The sequence below is a fragment of the Brachyistius frenatus genome, unplaced genomic scaffold, assembly GCF_029030835.1.
Source record: "Brachyistius frenatus isolate BFR_SWC_R1_liver_20210118 unplaced genomic scaffold, ASM2903083v1 Contig_46, whole genome shotgun sequence".
Taxonomy (NCBI): Eukaryota; Metazoa; Chordata; class Actinopteri; family Embiotocidae; genus Brachyistius; species Brachyistius frenatus.
The window spans coordinates 1,648,707-1,666,465 of record NW_027210645.1 but is presented as its reverse complement, the minus strand read 5'-3'; the positions used below and the strand labels follow the sequence as shown (position 1 = coordinate 1,666,465).

The 17,759-nt window shown below is 42.7% G+C and overlaps 2 protein-coding genes across 2 annotated transcripts in view; one reads left to right on the top strand and one right to left on the bottom strand.

Moving 5' to 3' along the window:
• The first annotated feature begins 1,273 nt into the window (after positions 1-1,273).
• On the top strand, positions 1,274-10,041 carry LOC138623745 (keratinocyte-associated protein 3-like). The gene is made up of 6 exons (XM_069703418.1): positions 1,274-1,391; positions 2,284-2,480; positions 4,226-4,285; positions 6,412-6,603; positions 8,113-8,259; positions 8,373-10,041. Exons 1-6 carry the CDS (start codon positions 1,379-1,381, stop codon positions 8,877-8,879), a joined length of 1,116 nt encoding a protein of 371 aa, XP_069559519.1. The 5' UTR covers positions 1,274-1,378; the 3' UTR covers positions 8,880-10,041.
• A 2,627-nt stretch (positions 10,042-12,668) lies between these two features.
• LOC138623755 (hippocalcin-like protein 1) overlaps positions 12,669-17,759 on the bottom strand; it is a 42,646-nt gene continuing 37,555 nt past the window's right edge. Inside the window, exons 4-5 of the mRNA XM_069703431.1 lie at positions 14,602-14,707; positions 12,669-12,970 (exon numbers count right to left, since the gene is read on the bottom strand). Of these exons, the coding sequence (XP_069559532.1) occupies positions 12,873-12,970; positions 14,602-14,707 (204 nt within the window). The 3' untranslated portion in view covers positions 12,669-12,872. The remainder of the gene's footprint in view (positions 12,971-14,601; positions 14,708-17,759) is intronic.

The following is a 17,759-nucleotide window of genomic DNA, read 5'->3' as shown; positions in this document are numbered from 1 at the left end:
ATTATGTAAATGTTCAGTGCTCTATGATGTGACCAGAATTACTTTCCATGTGTGTTATAAAAATTAGTTTGTGCCAGAAGACAGTTCAGTGATACAGAAGTTATATATATCAATAAGTTATATTAACCATTGCCATCATTTGCAAGGAGCAAAAACTGTTTGGTGATTTGTGTTTAGTGTTTCCTCAAAGGCTTATTATGATAAAACAAGGAAATTATGATGATTGTGATGATATCTGCTTCAACGTCTCCTTCAATAGCATCATTTTCCCACTTGGTGGCACTGAAGGCACAATCACGTGAAGGTTGAGAAGCACTCAGAAAACAGCTGTGATCTCAGAGTTGTATTGTTTTCTGATAGTTTATTATTTAGATTGCTTAAAAGGAAACTTTGCTGTTAATTTTTCCAACAACTTCTTTAATTTTTGTGGTATTTTCAGCAGTTTATACAACCGTATGATATGTATAGTCATTGTTGGATTTTTAATGGCACCAATTAAGCAATCAGTGTACTCTGTTGTTGTTGTTTAAAAAAAAAAATATATTAGATATAAATAGGCCCCATAAATAAATGCACTACTTAATATATGATTAATTTCTTTTAAATATGATAATATTTTCTTTTACTCGCTTTTTATACCTGTGGGCTCTTCACATTTCTCAGCTCTCCAGGCTTTGATCCAGGTGTTGACACTGGAATTAGTAAAAAAAAAAAAAAAAAAAAAAGAAGTGTTCATGTCCTATTAGCACAGCAAATTTAGGCAAAGTTTTAATGGTAAAAAACATACACATGAATAAATAAATGACGTCAGCTGACTGTAATGTAGCCGATATTGATGTACAATAAAAATCAGGGCGGGGCTAACAGGTGCACCAGGGCGCGTCTGCCTTCACGGTTTAATCGAAACTTTACTTTCAAAACAAAAGCCTGAAATGTGTTGGGAGGTACATGGGGTGTTTTAGGAAATATTTTAAGCATTAATTTAGCACAGATTACAGCGCAGGCATAATCTTTTAATTTTGTAAATTCATTCACTTGTATAAAAAAAAAATACGCTCAGTTCTTGTCACGATCCCAACTTTCATCTACCACATTGCATGCGATATCTTGAGGACATTTAATTGGTCGGTTTAGAGCCACTCTGGTCATCTGGCATACAGTCATCAAGCATGATGCACTTAAAGTTTTTCAGGGAAACATAGGTAAGATTTTATTTTGAAAAGCTGTCTTGCAGAAGTGTCATATATGGTGAGTTGTGAGTTGTGCTGCCTGACCGGACTGAAGTGGTTGTTTTGAAGGGAACAGAGGTCACGCTGACTAACACTTAATAAAACCGCAGGACTCACTGCCATTTAAACCAAATGACGAGCTGACAGAGATGGCGTGTTCAGGTAATCATAAATCTACCTTATATTCAAACGCATGTAAAACGCTGTTAGTGTTTGTTAAACACTGTCAGAGTGTTTGTTTGGGTGTGGTGGTGGTGTGGCACAGCACAGCACTCTGCAGATTATGTTAAGTGCAGAGAGCTTTGAAATGGCTTCATCAAACTAATTATTTTTCCATTTTGGTCAAATAACTTAAAAATGTTCAGCCGGTTTCCAGACTGTTTGAAACATTTTTAACCACCCTTATATCAAAGTGATTGATTGTTGTGATATTTTACACTGGTTGAAATCCTTTTGATGTATTTTGAAACCACTTGCTCAAAAATGTGTCTCAACAGCTCTGAGAAATGTAAATTGTCACCTGTACATGTGGGACCGCTGAACTTATGCAGGAATGTGAGCAATTCCCCAAATGCGGTGAAGATGGGGGAAGAAGCCATGTTCAAATAGACACTTGTCTTGTGATATATGCACACACAGACACACAAATATAGAATGAACTGGGCTCAGTGTGGAATCAGCTGTAAAATATATGAAAAGGAAAATTTCAGGTGACCAGATGTCCAGCAACCTTATTTTTAAGGTGGTTACTTTTTAAATGGAGTTTGCATTGTAATGAACAAGTACTGTGTGTCTGGTGCTCTGATGTTAATTATCCACTTCACACAAACCTGATTATGGCATAAACTTTACATGTCTCTTGAATTTGTGTTGCTACTTTTCTCAGCACGGGTGTTTGTGTCACTTTGTACTGCAGTTATGTGCTCAGCAGCTAATCATTAATACAGATGACATCTCCGCCGTGGTTTTGACCCGGCTCCCATGTCTGTGATCGATACTACAGGAGGATGACGTAGCTGAAATCACTGCCGCTCTCTCTGCTCTGCCTCCTCAGGACTGTGTTGTGCCAGCCTGGAGGAGCCCAAGACCCTGATGAAGATGGGCCTGAGCGTGGTCCTCATTGGCCACATCAACTTCCTGCTGGGAGCGCTGCTGCACGGCGTGGTGCTGCGTTACATCAACCCCCACAAGTCGGCCTGGACCATGGACTACACCATCTCCAACATGGTCGCTCTCTCCTCTGGGCTAGTGGTGAGCGCACACACAGACTTCACAGTGACTCTGTAGTGTTTCTACAGTTTCAAAGTTAGAGCCGTATTTTCAGGTCGTAGGTCACTGCATAAACTGGGCTTCTTTCCATCAAGTGTGTGATACCAGAAGTTATAGAAATGTGACAAGGAAAAGTCTGTATAAACCCTTTAGAATAATGAGTTTTTCTGCATTAATAAGTCATGAACTATAAAGACAAACACAACAAGCTCAATTTAATTTTCTAATCCTTGCTTCCAACCTTTCACTGAGTGAATGAGCTTAGCTCCGTCCACTTTTTCCCCCACAGTTTCAGTCTGATTAAAGTCTGTAAACCCTTTTCACGTTCGAAAAGAGCGGACCAATCGGGGAGCTATGCTGTTGGCTAAGCGTGATGACATTGAAGTCCAGCATTGGTTTTGAAATTTCGTTCCAACCATGGCCGCGGTGGTGAAGCTACAGGAAGTGATACAAACAGTTGAATTGAAGCTTGAGCAAGATGAATGCCAAAAATTGACATATGAAAAGTCTGCCCTGGTAATTTACTTGGGGAAGGGTCTCTGTTTCAGTTTTGGCACACAGCATACATCAACAGTGGTCAGTGCTGATTGGTTAAAGCTGGTCCAATAGTTTCAAAATTACCCCGAGGTCGACACCTATCAGGACACAGTCTGGAAGCAATCATCAATAAAGAGGGAACAGACCCAGATATTCATGGAGGGAATTTAGGTCCGGTATCACGTAATGTGACTGAAAGTTCGTGAACTCCAGTCAGCTTTTGCTGACTTTGAGGGAATGGTGTTTTCAATATAGACAAGAGCAATGCAAGGGTTTGTGTGTAAATTTGTAAGACTCATTCATCCATGAATGCAAATAACTGTAAAAGGTTCACTTCTTGCTAATTTGGCCTCTTTGAGAGAAATTACATTATCAGATTCTTTCAGCTTGTGACATGAAAGACCCTCATTGCAGCCATAAGGAACCATTTTCGAAAGATGGCACATATACAGCACGAGTGTCTTCATGCAGCCCCTTTAAAATATTAATTTTAAATTCAGTTTTGGATCCTTTGAGTCTTTAGAGCAGAGGTCTCCAACCTGGTTCTGAACAGCTCGCTGAAGGTTCGAACAATATGTATAAACTTGGTAATTCAAATTTCAGTCCAATAAAATTCACAGACATCCTGCCACCTTAAGACACAGAGCAGCTCCGCTCTAGGGCAATGAGCTGTCAATATTTCATAGCTGCTTTAAAGTTTGATTACACCAGAGCTGCAGTGACATCAGGGATGTGAGCTGGCAAGCAAAGTTTAAAAAGTAACATTTAAAACCTTTTTCACTTAGTTTCATCCAACAGTCTTCAACTGATCACTTCAATTCCAAAGTAAATCAATGGACCGTTCTCTGATGATTTTTTTTTCTTTAGGCTTCACAACAACAACTTTAAAAACACAGAGGTGCTTAAAGATGTGTTTGAAATGTTTGTGCTGATAGTTCAGCCATGGTGTTGAGAGAAACCGTGTGTGTGTGTGTGTGTGTGTGTGTGTGTGTGTGTGTGTGTGTGTGTGTGTGTGTGTGTGTGTGTGTGTGTGTGTGTGTGTGTGTGTGTGTACATCATGTAGAAGCATAGCATTTTAAAGATTGTGCATATTTTCAAACATCCATTTTCTTGGTATAGTCGTGGATAAAACAGGTGCATCTGGTACAATAAGAGTATTTTTAGTGATCCCATCTGTCTTCTTTTTGCAGGGAGTTGTTGTTGGTATTCTGGCCATTGTTCTGTCTAAAAACAAGAAGAGCAGAGGCCTGGTTAGTATCGCTTCTTTTCCTTTGATGCTTTCACTCATCGATCCGTCCTTCTCGTGCCGCTCGCTTGCATTCACTTTAATACTTTACAACCTTCCCGCTCTTTAATCTCAGCTGTCCTCTCCGTTTGTCCTGTGACACACTGTAAAAAAACAAAAAAACAAGCTGCGTGTTGTCCCGGGTGTCTGAACGCAGCCCTGGGGAGCTGGATCGGTCTCTGCTTTTTCTCCTGGCCTCTCCCGTGGTGTTCGCTCAGTCAGCTGTCAGGCTGCTCAGACGGGATGGACGAGGCAGCTCGCTGAACACGATTAAACCACTCCCTGATGCCTTTGTGAGACAGCGGGCAGGGTGGCGCTAACCGGCCTGCTTTAAATCATCTCGAGGCATTAATGGAAACGCTCCTTTTTCTTCTAATCTCTTAAAACCAAGTCCGTTACCTTTTATTGTCATTATCAAGTTTCAATTTAACAGCAGATTCACCTTCACAAAGGGATCGTAGAGGAACGGACACTTTCTGTAGCCTCGTCTCACCTTCTGTAAACGTGTTAAAGAGTGTAGCTTCGGCTTGAATTATTCTATATTTGTTCGTATTATCAGCAAATCCCAAAACCAACAATGAGTGACTTAAACTAATAATACCATCTGGAAACCATTTATTGACTTTATATTTCATGAGAAGTTAGGAATTTTTTAATAGCACTCTTGAAGCTACAGATATTTGGGAGCCAGCCCTCAGTGGTATCTGCGCCCTAAAACAATGGCTTCACTTTTCAGACATCCAATTTTATATATAGCAGAGCTATTCAAACTCAACAGCAAGAGTGGTGCCATGTTACTTTTCCAAAAACACAAAACCTGGCAACAGGGGTCGCTAGTTGGGTAACTAACACAAAAAAAAAACCTGCATGTGATGTGAAAAAAAACAACCAAAGCAATAAAGTATGGCCGAAAGGTGAAAGGTGACTGTGGGGTAACAACTCCCCACAGCCAGTCAAAAATATAGAAAAACAAAACAATTGGACCCAAACAAACAAAATCTAAGTTGGGAGTCGCTGGGAAGGGAAACAGAATATAATTTGAGGCCAGTTGAAGAAAAATAAGAAAAACATCAACACTTCAAACACAATCCACCAAAAATACCCTAAATCACAGCAAACCAGAGAGTCAACTAAAGACAAGCACCAAACTAAACACCAAACCAGCCTCTCTATAAAACCTCCCGGTCAGACTGATTGCCACCAGGTGAGGGAGAACGTCACGGATGCAATCGATGACTCCTGATGAGGAAAGATTGAACCTCGATTCTCAGATCCCACTGATCATAACAGCCAGATAGAAAGATCACAGTGGGCTCAGGATATTATGCCAGTTAATGGTTTGTTTCATCATGCAGGAAAGACATCAGATACCAGTATGATATATGTAACAAAGTAGGAGTCCTACATAAGAACCTTATGTAGGACTCCTATATGTCCCTATCGGAGTCCCTGGGTTGATTTTGGTAATCCTTCTGTTTTAAACCCACCATTACCACTGACTTTATTATTTGTTTGTTTTTATTGAAATGTCTTTTAAATCTGGATTTACATGAGCTACATTGTTCATAAGTATAGATAAGATACTTATGAATATAGTATCTTATCTATCCATCTGCCCATCTGTTCGTCCTTCCTTTCAGTCTTTAGAAAAATCCTGCCTGAATGATAAGTGTCTTCGTCTTTTAAACTTCACACCAGATCTAAACCGATCTTCTTGCATGAAATCATCAGAATCGTGCAACGATTTACTTTATACTAATTTAACGGACATGACACTTTTCAGGACCATATTTTCAGATTTTCTTTCTGTCTCTCAGTGTCTCTGTTTAAACATTTGACCTCTGTGTTGTATCTGCTCTGTTTGTGTAGAGCTTTTTCACTGCAGACATTTCGTCATGTGTCCCACGAGAGTGAGTCAGCAAGTACAACAGGAGGTGTAGACAGTGAAAAGCAGCCGTCATTAATATACGTGTTTTCTCCTGCTTTGACATTTCAAAAAAAGCTCTACTGATGTTTGTTGCTCCTCTGGGAGCATAAAAAGTTCATTGTTTTGTGTCTGTCTGTGTGTGTCTGTCTCCCCCCCTTCCCCAGACGTGGTCTCTGTTCACCATCAGTCTGCTCTCTGCTCTCATGGCGGCGGCCTCGGCTGTCGGGCTCTTCGTGTCCGTGGCGAGGGCCATCATTCACGGTGGGCGGAGCCTCCTGACTCACTGCCGCTTCCCTGACGCCATTGACTACTCCAGCGTGACCAACGAGTGTCCTTTTGACCCTACTCGCATTTACGTGAGTGCATTAGTCTGAGGTTTGAACTTTGACCTTTGTCTTGCAGCAGCTAGCTGTTTGAACAGATGACCACTGCGACGTGAACGCAACACGGCGGTGAGGCGGCACACCGTGAGAGTGTGTGTGTGTGTGTGTGTGTGTGTGTGTGTGTGTGTGTGTGTGTGTGTGTGTGTGTGTGTGTGTGTGTGTGTGTGTGTGTGTGTGAGAAGCGGTGGCAGGCTGGGTGTCGGTCTTGTCCCGTCAGTCACACTCTGCAGCTGATGTGGCAGAAACGCTGACCCGACCCTGTCGGCCGTCTTCAGGCCGCGTCCTGTCCCAGTGTGCTGCAGGCGGACTGTCAGGCCGTCTCGGCCTCACAGCCGCATCCACACATCAGCACCGCGGTGCCATTTTAACACGCCACGTAGTTGACAATTTGTCAGTTACGTGACCTTCGTCTTCAGCTGGATTTACTCTTGACAGAAGGGGTTAATGGCCGAGCCGCTTTGGGTTTTGATGTACAGCTCGGTGTCGGATTTTGTCTGTTAATAGCACAAACGCACACTGGACAGATGTGTTTCTGTTCTTTAAATCACCTGTGTGATGTAACGCAGCAGCGGGAAGCCTCGACTTGTCTCATTATAGAAGAGACTACCGTCGTGTTTACAGTACAGTCTGTCAGTCACTGTGGTCGAGAGTGGCAATTACAGGATGCTGAAGAGGAGTGTGTTGACGCGGGTGTGCCTCGCACATCTGCCTGAACAGATGTTTCTATTTTCATCAATACAGCTGTCTAAACAGGCCACGAAACAGCTCAACTTCTGGTTGTTCTTATACGCTCAGATATTGTTTGGTGATTGTGTACCTGCTCAGTATCGCTGTGTGCTTCCTTCTGGTTATACCTTTTAAACAAAGTTTTGTAATTGACAGGATTTTCCTGCGTTCCAACTCAGAAGTAACTAACTTCGTCGTAGTCCTCCGAGACTGCAGACCATGCTGTTCAGTCAGAGCTGCGTATTAACAGGGGACCTGCAGTATGGCTGCCGGAGGGTGCATTACATCACCTAAAACTGTGTTTAGGAATTCTGGTTCTCCTGTTCCTCGTTGCTTCGAGGCAATAATGATATTTATGCAAGGTTTTAGTTTCTGCACTTCCTGCATATTTCATCACGGTTTCCAAAGAAAGTCCCAAACTTTTCGGAGCTGTAAACCTCTTCTTCACTTTGAAGTCAGCAACAAAAGGCAGCTCTTCTTTCTTTGACATTCCCTCCGTACACTTTTTCTTTGATATGCTCTGTTCTGCACGGTGGCTTCACGATGCCGACTCTCATGCGCAAACTCAAATTCCCAGCCTTGCTGCAGCGCCACACAATCATCTCTGGGAAACAAAATAAGGTTCTGTACCACCGCATTACCTCGGCTGCATCTCCCCGTTTTACGTGAGGCTGCGAGAACTGTGGCCTCAAGATTGTCCTCCGAATGGTCCAGCTGGTGTTTTCCACTCACTCACTCCTCGTCCTCCCTCCCCAGAGTACCACTCTGATCCTTTGGGTACCGCTGATTGTGACATGCATCATCCAGCTGTTTTTTTCTGCCCGTTGCTTCGCTGTCTGTGTTTCCTTTCTGGGTCTGCCCTGCTGCCCGACCAGGAAGAGACCCAGAGACAACGGTAGAGCGGTGAGATATCGACACGAACTCAAAATTGGGCTGCTTTAAAAAACTGTTTTCATGAGGGCAATATTTAAAAAAAAACTTACATCAAAGATTTTTCCTAATTTTTCCGTTTATAGATCGATGCGGTGAGGTCGGTGGAGGAAGCTGCACCATTGCGCTTCACTGAACCTCCAACACGCCACATGGAGCCTCTACCAATCTACAGAGCACCTTCAAGACGGATCACTGCACCTCACAGACAGCAGCGCCCAACTCCTCCTCCTTCGCAGCATCTTCCCCGCCTCCACCATAGTCTTCCTCCCCGTGAGAGGCAGCATTTTCCCCGCCTCCACCATAGTCTTCCTCCCTGTGAGAGGCAGCATCTTCCCCGCCTCCACCATAGTCTTCCTCTCTGTGAGAGGCAGCATCTTCCCCGCCTCCACCATAGTCTTCCTCCCTGTGAGAGGCAGCATCTTCCCCGCCTCCACCAGAGTCTTCCTCCCTGGGAGAGGCAGCCTCTTCCCCAGCCGTATAGAGAAAGGTCAGAAGGGCCAGACAGTCGAACTGGCAGCTACGAAAGGGCACCGGCGCAGCACCAACTGCTGCAGAGGGGGATGCTGGAAAGGTCCAGCTTCTGGATTTAGCCACATGTGACACCCCAGATATTGTTAAAGGAAGAAGACGCAGGGATGTGAGGCTCCACGCTGCAGTTCACGTCAAACATAATCACAACCCGGATTTTGCTGTCAGTACTTCAAAGCTCTACAGCCTCAGGGGCTGGAGATGTTTTTTTTTTTTTTTTTACTGGACCTGATGTACGAATATTCTGAGGCTCAGACTGTTTGGACAGCATTCAGGATCCCGGTCATGTGACTCTGTCTGTTCTTGTTCTCGTTTTTCTACTTGTGAGAGACAAATTATTCATATTAGGAGAGAACAAATTTGTTAAATCCAGTAAAGTAAAGAGATGGTGCCTGTTCTTAATGGAATAGTTTGACTGTTTGGGGAATAGCAAGAGTTGGATGAGAAGATCGATACTTAATCACACGGTTAGCTTAGCATAAGGACTCAAGCAGGAGCTTCTTAACTCTAAAGCTTACAGATTATGTTACATCCTAATGTCAGCGAATTTGTGTTGTTTGAAGATGTTATTGCCGCTTTTCCCACAATGTCAACCAAATCATAAGAACAGTAAAGACACCCCTTATTCCGACGTGGGAGTCATTCGGTGGTGTTAGCCTATGTATTTGTTGCAGACACAAACAAACTAAAACTTTGTTAATATTTCAAAACCATGCAATGTGAAAATGGCCCTCTCTGACGAAAAATGACTCGTCAGTTTTTGTAGTTTGGCGTAGCATGAAATTAGAAATGGAGATGAATAGCTTGTCTAACTAATTCCAACTAAAACATTGTCTCCTAGCACTGCTGAATCTCCCTAATTAATACTATTTCCCAAGTTGTTGTTTTTTGTCCACAAACATAAATTCCCAGGCTCGCTGGACTAATCCACTCGTCTCCTCGCTCTCACTCCATATTTAGTGTAAATACGTAATTAGTATCGATTCTCTCCTCTACGTTTCTGCAACAAAAGTGCATTTCCCATACTGTTGAACTATTTCTTTCAGTATTTGGGTTTACACACGTCGTGTAGAGATAAACACAAGTGAAGCAGTACAACGTTCAGATGATGTGTGGCTGTGACTTTTTACTTTCTGCTGTTAAGTCAAGAGAAACCAGTTCTGCAAGGTTTTTTTTTTTTTTTACATTTATTACCAAAGTAAATAAAGTTTTTATTCAAAATTACGCAGATATCTTGTATGTTTTGTGTCTGAACCGTGTCATGAAAACGTTTCATGTGATAATGGCGGCAGCAGCAGGCGACCTGACGGGTACGACTGGTTCTACTCAGACTCGCAGGTCCTGACAGGTTAGTAAAGACCTTCACATGTACTTTTGATGTGTGGTAATGTTCAGCCGGGAGACCAGACACAGCTTCTCTATTGCATTCCTCACATATCTTATATAAATGATTACACGGGCCACACGTGCAGCTTTGAAACACATAGGTATATTTCGATTTTCAGGTCCAACGGAACAAACATGACATCCTCACCTGAGGTTTTCATGCAACAGAAAAAATAGGAAGAAGGAAAGGGAAGTTTTTAGGGAGGAAGAAAGAAGGTATTTATCCAACACAAGGTACCAGTTCATCGGAGGCAGTGAGAATAGAAAAGGGGGTTTATAACTGTAGTGGATCAGGGAGGAGCAACTGCTGTTCCTTATCCTACCAGCAGGAGGCAGTGACACTAAAGGATCCACAAAGCAGAGGTGCGGCTGGTAAGAAGCTCTTGTGCAAAATGTTCAATACGACTTCACTACAGATGAGTCTTGACGGACGCAGCTGCAGCAGGACAGCTCTCAGATTCGTGGTGATGGTTCACTTTGCCCCCATTTACACAGAAATTCAGTGTGTGAAGTGGTTAAATACAATATATTAAACCGCAACTTCTGTTAATAGTTTTAAGAAACAGCTCAAGACTTACTTGTGTGATCACGCTTTTAATTAATTAATTGTATCTTTATGTTCAATACTTTTTATTTTTACTTTTATAAGTCTTGTTTTCATGCCCAGTTTGTTTTAATTGCAAACTTGCCTTATATTAACGACATTATCCTATTTTATGTCTTTGCTTTTACCTTCCTCTGTAAAGCAAATCAAGTTTATCATTATTATTATTATATCACGCTGATGTTTCAGTAAAAATCGAATATTTCTATGATGAAATTTGCTAATAACTATTCTATTAATTGTTGATCAAATACAGACCCCATATCACGTTTTAACGGACCGTTTTTGTCTGTTTGCCCTATGTTTACCCACTTCACACACTGAATCGGGAAAGTGTGTGTGTTTAACAGAAGATGGCAACAGTGACCTGACGACGAGGGCGTTCATGGTGTGATATGTGAGCGCGGTGCTGGCTGGGCTGCGGACAGTGGCTGGGTCTACATGTGTTTCAGGTTTTGGTTTTTAAATCATGTTTGCAATGTTTCATTCACTCCGGAAACCTTTAAAACACAAATATTAAACGATTAAACGCGCAAGTCTTGCGTTTAATATGTGAAATTCCTGGTATATATATAAATGATAAATGACATCCCCAAGGATGTAAACGCAGCCACTGACGTCTCTCCACGTGCGTCTGGAAACCCTAAAATCTGGCGTCCCCTTCGTCGCGCTGCTCTGCGCCGCCGACTAATCCGGGAGGTTTAGAAAAAGCATTCAAGCTGGAGAGTGATGAACGAGCCCTTAGTGAGTTCTCTGTCTGTCAGAGGAAAGGAAGGAGAGAGCGCGGGGGGAGGTGGAGGGAAGAGGGGGGGGGGGGCAGCGGGAGGGGGTCATCCCAAAGCAAAGACCAAACATCGGATCATTTCGGGCCTCGGTCCGGTGCTGCGGAGGCTGCGGAGCTACAAAAAAAAAAAAACGATACCACTGTGCGTGAAATTGGTTTTTCCGTCCGGTCGGTAGGATCATGCAGTATAGTGACAGGTTACGACTATTTTAAGTTTACTGCTTCGTTATTAAAGATACCTTTAAAATACTTACAAATTAAGAAAACAACACATGATAATACTGTAAAAGTTGAGCCTCAAGCACACATGCACACGCACACGCATTCAGGACCGAAAACGCACAGCCACACTCTTATAAACACATGAACGGTATGTGCTACTGGTGTCATTGATCAAATGCATCATGGGAGTTTCAACGTCCGTACTCTTCGACACATAGACCATCTCTCTCTCTCTCTCTCTCTCTCTCTCTCTCTCTGTGTGTGTGTGTGTGTGTAAACTGGAACATCTTCAAAGACATCTCAAAGTAAAAGCACGATAATAAGAATAAAAATGAATAAATAAAACGACATGAAAGGAGGAAAAAAGTATATACACGTGAAGGAAAAAAAAAAGCACTTCAACTTAAATAAAAATCAACAAAAAATGCCAGTAGATATCAATAAAAACCAAAATGGGATCTTCCTATTTCTCAACGAAAGATCGTAAAACCCGACCAACCAATCGGGTCAGACCAGGAAGCTGTGCTACATAATACTGCCTGTCAATGTCAGAGAGTGTCGAGAGGAATGTACCTCATCTTATGATATACACAGACATACGGTATATACATGATATACATGTGTGCGGTGGAGGAGAACCGATCCGTCCCCACCCTGCAAAAAAAACAAAACAAAAACAAAAACATCCACCCTTTGTCATCAGCTCCCTGGAAAGCTGATGTTCCAGAGAGAGAGAGAGATAAATATTCTGGAACATTATCTGGAACACGTCCATTCATTTCCCCCACAAATACAAAATGATGGTGAAGACTTGTTGTTCTCCTCCTCCTCCTCCTCCTCCTCCTCCTCCTCCTCCTCCTCCTCCTCCTCCTCCTCCTCCTCCTCCATCATCCTCCCACACAACAACAACAAAAAAAAAAAAAGAAAAAAAAAAAGATGAGATGAGAGACGAGAACCATCATGCATTGATTTGAGTGACTGTGTCAATAGCAACAGAGAGAAGGTGAGGGGGAAAAAAAATAAAAATGGAGGGGAGGTTGAGGTCGCAGCGGGGCGGCTTCAGAACTGGGAGGCCGAGCTGGGGTCGCACTGGAGTAGCCGCACGATGGAGGGGTCGCTTTTGGCACCTTTGATAAACTCCTCCAGGGATAACTTTCCTGCGAGAGAAAAACAGAAAGACGGGCGTTCATTTGTGGGAATATGACGGTTAAACTACAAAATGGACGATTTGAGGATCTTAATTAGTCCCTCCAGGAGTCTTTTTGTGATTGTTGCATTACAAAATGCTTGATTCTGCAGTAGATTTAAAATTAAATTGTTATGTAACTTTTTAAGTGAGGTTTTGCCGTAAAATTGCGAGAATTTGACTAACATTTTAGACTAAAAGACATTTTGTTTTAACAACTGCTAGATAAAGAGTCAAACGTGATCACTTCCTTTAATAATAAGCATGCTGCACATCACATCAATATTTATTTTCTGTTAATCTTTTAAAAAATATATATATATATTCATTGAATTTAGAGAACCATGAGGATTAAATTTACAAAATAATTCATAAAAGTGACGCAGCTTTACGTTACAGTCTGTGACTGTCCTATAAAACACAAAGGCTGCATCTGCTGTCAAAATAAGAGCTTTAAATGCTGTTTAATTATTTTTAATTCAACATAAACTGGATGCACAAAAACAAAGTGAAGTCTCTGTAAAACGAGTTTAACCTGCAGTATTCCTACTTTTAACGAGAAGACCACATTTCCCATAAACCCCGTCACTTCCGGTTTCCTCACTTGTTCTGGTTTCCTGCGGTGAACGGAGTTTGTTTTGGTGGTGAAAGAAGAGGAAGTAGAAACTTGCTGATTGTAAATGAGTTTTTTTGTTAATAAAGTGAATTTTGTTCGGGAAGGCTGCTTTACGTCGTAACACTTTCAGTGTTGGTTCTGTTGGCGAAATTGTTTTGTGGAAAAATCACTGCAATTTTGCAAAAATTGTAAGCTCCTGCAAATATTGCAGAAAAGGCTCTGATCTATGTTAATTATTGTGATGGTCCTGGAAGGACTGATTAATATGGTGTCAAAACTGGGAGAAAGAAGTAAAACTGTTGGGCTTGTTTCAGTTCTTGTTGTTCTCAACATGTCGACATGGAGCCGAAACTCAAAGGAAGGCTTCCATCCCTTTGAGTTTCGGCTGCATGTCGACACAATTGCATCACATCATTTGTACAAATTTGTCAAAAGCACTCTGCTGGATTCAGATCTGGGGACCACAGAAGTCACTCTCATGTTCATTAAAACAGTTTGTGACGATTTTTCCTTTGTGACGCGGAGCGTTCTCCGGCTGGAAGCAGACGTTAGAAAATGTAGCTGTAAAAGGACTCAGACAGGCTGCGTCATTCAAACATGATGGATTGGTCTTAATTGGCTCAAAGTTTGGAGACTAAAGTTTTTCTTGTTTTGTAGTTCAAATAAAACAGGATGACTCATCAAAACTTTTGGCCTTTTACTGCAATTCATTGTAAAATTTACAAAAAAAAAAAAAGTATTTCAAAGTAAAGAAACTGATTTCTTCCCCTTTTGGTTTGGTGTTTATATGAATTGAAGATGATGTTCTTTGTCGTCGTGTCTCTTGAAATCCCGTGTTGGGATGTTTTGCTATCACACTGAAATCAAAACTAACATGCTGTTTCAACTTCTCTGCAAAGTTTCTTAAAAACAATGAGCACATTTCATCGATTATCGTCAACAAAGCGTCACGTTCATCCCTCCGTGCTGCCACTTCCTCCTCTCACCGTCATTATTGAGGTCCATTTGTCTGAAGATCTTATCCGTCCTCTTCTCCGGCGTGGATTCATCCTCTGGCATCTTCATCACGGATGACACCATCTTGTAGATGGCCTGAGGACGAGGGAGGGAGGGAGGGAGACGGGGTGGTGGTGGTGGGAGAACAAGACAGACCAGTCAATTGAAGCCAGCGGGGGCCCATTAAGGCGACGCAGCAGGAGAACAGAAGAGAAACAGAGTTGCTGCAGCTCTGCAGATGCTCATAAACAGCCTTTCTTAAAGTCCACATGATTCACTGACATTTGTTCCTCCTGATGCTGAGAGCTGCTCCCTGGGCTGCTTCTCCACAAATACCCACGGAGGGTCTGTACGCCTGTTCGAGCACACCGTCGTACCAGCGGGGGGGTGGGGAGGGTGGTGGCGGAGGGGCTTACGAGCAGAGCTTACAGTATTGATCTGATACATCTCTATCTGTTGACCGATACAAGCGCCTCGCGTCCCCTGGTAGCATTAAATTAACCTCTGCAAAGTGAGCGCGGAGGAGCTCCGAGTATCAGACGGCCTCAGGCACCGATCTAAAATCAGCTTACTTGCCCGTTAAATTTCCTCCGCTGGGAGGATAGGGTGTAAAACTGGCTGCAGATCGGTGTCACGGCAGCTGCCTCGCTGAGGAAGGTGCTTGCAGGAAAATAAGCCCGTTGTGCTTTTCGGTAAGACTGCCTCTAAAACGTTATCCGCCTGGACTAAACTCAGAGTTCACATGTTCCTCCAACAAAAGGGGGGAGAAATAAAAAAAACACTGCGCATCTCTCAAGACCAAACAATGGTAAAAAGGGTTACACATGCAAATAATCAACAGCTTTTTAATTAGATATTTTTCAAACTGACAAATATAGGTATGCCTAAAGCTATGGCTTCTTTAGTGTGTAACAAGCGGCAACCAACAGTAAGGGGATTTTGGTCGGCGCCATCTTACTAGTTCGAAACGGTTTGGACCCAGAAGTGACCATATTTGGATGAGCTGGGGAGGAGTGAGCGGTGGATCTGACTCGATCTGATTGGGAACCCAACGATACTACGTCAAACTGATAGCCTGACTGCAGCTCAGACCTGTCAATCAAACATGTCTGTAAAACATGTATTTTTGAGGCTTCTTTTCTTGTTAATGACTGGCTTATTTTCAGATGGAGTGACTTTAGTGAGTAACACGGAAACAACTTGTGGAAATAATTAGCTGACTTTGAATTTCAGGATAGAAGTTCAATGGGAGTCTATGGAGCTGGATGCTTTTTGGAGCCAAACCTCTACTGGCACTTAGTGGTGTTACAGTTTAAGACACTTCCTCATCGGGCTCATTTTTCACACGTCTACTTTTATATCAGTCTATGGGGTGCAATAGTCCTTTAAACCTTTTACTAAAAACAAATGAATGCCAACAGTAGCGTCAGGTGTCACGTCTGTAATCAAAGGTGTCCTCAGATGTGCCCGACAGGAAACCTCCGAAATTCTTGTCTAATAAAGTAGCCACTGCGTCAGTTTAGTCGTTTATAAAGTCATTAATTCTTGCTGCGATTTGTTCAAGACACATGACAAGACTCCACTTTGGTTGAGCAAACAATCATAGCCGCCCATCTTCAATGACCTGCGTGATGTCATAGAGAGGGAGGTGCTACTGGAAACAAAAATGTCAACAAGCAATGGCCTGCAAGATCCTGAGTGACTTGTGTTCTGCAAAGCCTGACAGAGAAAGATAAAGGTCACCGAGAGGACTGTATGGTTGTCATTTAGTGCTTTGAGCTCCTATTGGTCAGTGTCAAGTAAAACATTATAAAAGTTGTCAAGTTTAGAAAAATTGTTGACGTGTCACGTGGGCAATTCCCCAAAAATATGACTTACAATTAAAGAGCTAAAAAAAAAAGTGGACTACAGGGACAATATCTAGAAAAAGCTTCATGAATCCATCCAACAAGCTGACTATGGCGAAGGAACGGTACACTTTGGACAGGTCGCCCGTCCATCACGGCTAACACAGAAAGACAGACCGGAGTCACTAGTTAATCCTGACATGCATCATACACATTACTGCAAGCACCATCTGAGACACAGCTCAGTCTCGTGTCACTGGTGAAAATAAAGCAACGTAAACAAATTATAAATCCCACATGGAAGGGATCGAGCAGCGTCGAAAACAGGGTTAAAATTCTATGCATGTGCCGAACACCGTGCAGAACCGATCGGGTAGCCGGCACAAATCAGGCAGCGACGGTGACGTGACTATCAGTCAGCTATCACCCACCTCCAAAGGAGAAAGGTTCCCCAGTTAGCGAGCTCTCAGGAACAAAGAGAATGTGTGATTCAGAGGAAGAGTTTCTGAGACAAACCAATTCTCCTCCATAAAGGTGTCACTCTCGTCGTTATCTGGAGAAGTGGCTTCTCGAAACGTTGGTTGAAGTGAGTGGTGAGTTCAGATACCGAAGCCTCAACAGGACCAAAATAAACTGTATTTCCAAGTGCAATCTGGTACCACTTTAAATCACTTTTTACAAATTGACCTTGAAGAGAACCTAAATTCTAACAGGTTTGTCAGGACTCATTACTCGTCAGGACTCGTTAGAATACATCTTTCATCAAAGGTTTCTTGTAGGAAGTTTACTGCTTATGACACAGAGCCAATTCCAGGTGAAGATTTGAATATTGTTTAACCTGCCACACACGGTGTCATATATTTGTGACAGTTCCCCAAAATCTCACTTATACTTATGCCCCTTTACCAAGTTCAATCAATGTTAGGACAGGCCCTGATACCAGGTTTGAACAGCGGTGACTGTGGTGGACGCGTGTACTCCATCGGGTCGTGCGGGGTGGAGGTGTGGTCTGTTGGTGCGACCATGTGGTGTAAAACAAATCTGACCTCCTCGGTCACGACTATCTGTCCGTCTCTCCCCACACGACGAAACAATGGTCCCCTCCTCTCTCTAACGGTGCGTAACCTCAATGAGCTGGGGGATAATCCCGGTATTCTGCACACTCAGGGATAAACTCTGGTTAAATTTAACTTGCTAATCCACGAGAACCCAGAAACACACACACGCACAAAACATACAGCAAGATCCTCGGTCCAATATCTCAACATGCTCCTCTTCAACAGTGAAAGGATTACTCGCAG